Here is a 2,799-nt window from a genome sequence, read left to right on the forward strand (position 1 = left end):
AATTACTGTAACATACTGCCGCCGCGCGTGTATGCTACATGTATACATAAAACGTGCGGGAAAGCGTTTTTATGCCTTAGAGCATCAACTGTACGAGCTGCTAGACGTCATGAGCTCAAGATTAGCTACCGAAAAAAAAATGACAAGCTCATCTTAAATAAAGCAATTAGTAAGTACCTTGTTGCTTTAACAAATGATCATGACCGTCTAATTAGGCCTTCTTCTTTTCTTCATAGGCTAAAGCCGGACCCAGGTCCCTATCCAGATCCAGTCAGTTAGACTGGCCCCACTGTTAGATCCAATCCGCTAAAACCCATATATACACTAATTAAATACAAACTTCTACGATGGGGATTGAACCCTTAACTTTCTCTTTACTGGAATTGATGGGATACCACTGAGCTAAGTTCTTAGATCCACCGTCTAATTAGGTTAAACGTCTTTTTGTCTGTTATCAACAGCTGTCTAAAGAAAGAAATGGGATTATCTTTAGTTTCTAGCCAGTGGCTAAATATTATTTTTCTTTATTGTGCTTATTTTGGTTGAGATCTTGATAATAGGCTAACTAGATATTGCTTATACTGATGTGGCGTGCACTCCGTCGTTTTCTCAACTACCCACCGATCTTACCCGTTCGATGCTCTCTTTGTTGGCCAAAATTTAGACCATATGTTTTATAAGTTTGCTTAGGGAGAAATTATATTTTTAATCGTTTTAAATGACATCATACTAGATATGTCATGGTGTCATGTCATGGACCTCACCAAACGCGCGATTGTTTTATCGGAAGGGGAATCCATTTCGACGTCATCTTTTTGGTATCAAATAAAATCATGGTTGTTAATTACATCATTTGGTGGTTAATTACATCATTTTGTAGACAATCATAAGAGCAGAACAAACAAAACACACACATCGTATTGATAAGACAATAACTAATAACTTGTGTTATTTTTCTTAGAAAATTATACCATTTGATAAACAAAACATTATCACTTCACCATATTATTGTTCTCCACGGAAGATTCTTGAACTTTGCAATTGACTTTCTCAAATGGATTGTTCTATTTTATTTGGATTCAATTAAGGTTAGACCAGAAGGAACGTTCGAATCATAAAACGTCCAAAATCCCAGAACATAGTGAGAGCGCACATACTTTCACTCCAAGACGAAACTCCATGCCAGAACGTCCAAAAGAGAAAAACATTATCCGCATAATTTTATGACGCAATAAAGGAAGAAGGATAGGTCAGCTGGTGTAGCAACGGTAACAGAAGATGACATAAATGGGACGTAATCAGTACCCCAACGTGACGCATGAAAAAACGTAAACAGCCGTTGACGATGGCTAGCTGTGCGCACTTCCTAATCCCCGATTATATTTCTTCTTTCATTTTCACATTCGTACCTTTGTTTATTAAATTATCAATGCCACCATGGTAGTTGCACTTAAATGAGCATATATAAATATAACTAAATCGCTCTTATCTCCAACGCAAGCATTTCGAATAACACAGTGAAAAACCTTCATCTCATTGTAGCAAGGGTTGATCAACAACATTCATCAAGATGCAACAAGCACTCCCTTACAGGTCATGGTTAACTGAAAATAGCTCAACAAATCCCTCGACATCCATGAACGAGGGTTTGAGATTAGGAGGATCAGCAGACGTGGTTGTCCATCATCCTAAAGCGTTAGAAGAAGCAACAGAAGGAAGAAATATTAATAGTGATACGAATAAGACGATGGTAAAGAGTATGGTAACGGAGAACGCAGTGATCATATTTGGTAGACGTGGTTGTTGTATGTCTCATGTGGTGAAACGTTTACTTCTAGCCTCCGGCGTTAATCCGGCTATTTATGAGGTAGATCGAGAAGAAGATGAAGTTGTTCTCATCCATGAATTGAGACAACTTGCCACTGATGATGAAAATACTAGTATTAATAGGGGTGATCAATTCCCAGCAGTGTATATAGGAGGACATTTATTTGGGGGATTGGAGCAGCTCATGGGTGCTCATATTTCAGGTGGATTGATACCCATACTGAAGAAAGCAGGGGCCTTGTGGCTTTAGTTAGTAAATCTTCCTTTCTATTTTTATCTAGTTTTCCATACTTGGCGATCTTGTGGACGATAGTTTGAAGACTTTTGTGATTGTTCCTGTGTATATTTATTTTAGTAATGTCGTTCTGTTTTTTCCCTTCTCCTTTCTTTTAATTGTATGCTTTTACATTTACGAACTAGACGTTTTCTTCAAATTTTTGTATAATATGTTAATGAACGCACATCAAAATACTCGTGTCTTTTTGCTCGTTCCCTTCCGTTACGGGTGATCGCTAGAATGTACATACGGATGTCTTTTGGCATCATATCTCAAAATTGAATCATGCATATGACTGAAATGAATTGAACTCTTGGCTTTTTGAGTCCCTTACTCTAGACACACTGAAAAATGTTGGCGCAACAGTGCTCCGGTTGTCAATCTCGGAGGGAAAAATTCTGTGGTTGTTTGGACGGGAGAAAGAGTTTTATACATGAGCAATAGAATAGTCATAAACTGGTATCTCAATTGGTTTTTTTTTGCGAGACTAATAATAAGTATCACGGGTACTAATAGCAAGAAATCTAATAATATGGTTTATGTCTATATTAATCATCACGGGGTAGATTAAGCATTGCAAGTCTTCAACCGTCGCAGAATGAAATGTGCTTTGATTAAGCATTATCCTATCCATGTCAGTCACTGCTGTGCTGTCAGATTGCTATGCCTTAATGGGCGCATATATGATATCACTG

At 37.7% G+C, this 2,799-nt stretch overlaps 1 protein-coding gene across 1 annotated transcript; it reads left to right on the forward strand.

Annotated features, from left to right (window-relative positions):
* The first annotated feature begins 1,461 nt into the window (after positions 1 to 1,461).
* LOC113353795 (glutaredoxin-C9-like) lies at positions 1,462 to 2,324 on the forward strand. Its single transcript, XM_026597289.1, has one exon. The coding sequence runs from the start codon at positions 1,571 to 1,573 to the stop codon at positions 2,075 to 2,077; it is 507 nt and encodes a 168-aa protein (XP_026453074.1). The 5' UTR covers positions 1,462 to 1,570; the 3' UTR covers positions 2,078 to 2,324.
* Positions 2,325 to 2,799: the final 475 nt, after the last annotated feature.

This window comes from Papaver somniferum, chromosome 2 (assembly GCF_003573695.1).
Source record: "Papaver somniferum cultivar HN1 chromosome 2, ASM357369v1, whole genome shotgun sequence".
NCBI lineage: Eukaryota > Viridiplantae > Streptophyta > Magnoliopsida > Ranunculales > Papaveraceae > Papaver > Papaver somniferum.

Bases quoted from the DNA above. Each gene is read 5' to 3' on its own strand.
- LOC113353795 (XM_026597289.1), top strand. From the start codon at position 1,571: ATGCAACAAGCACTCCCTTACAGGTCATGGTTAACTGAAAATAGCTCA.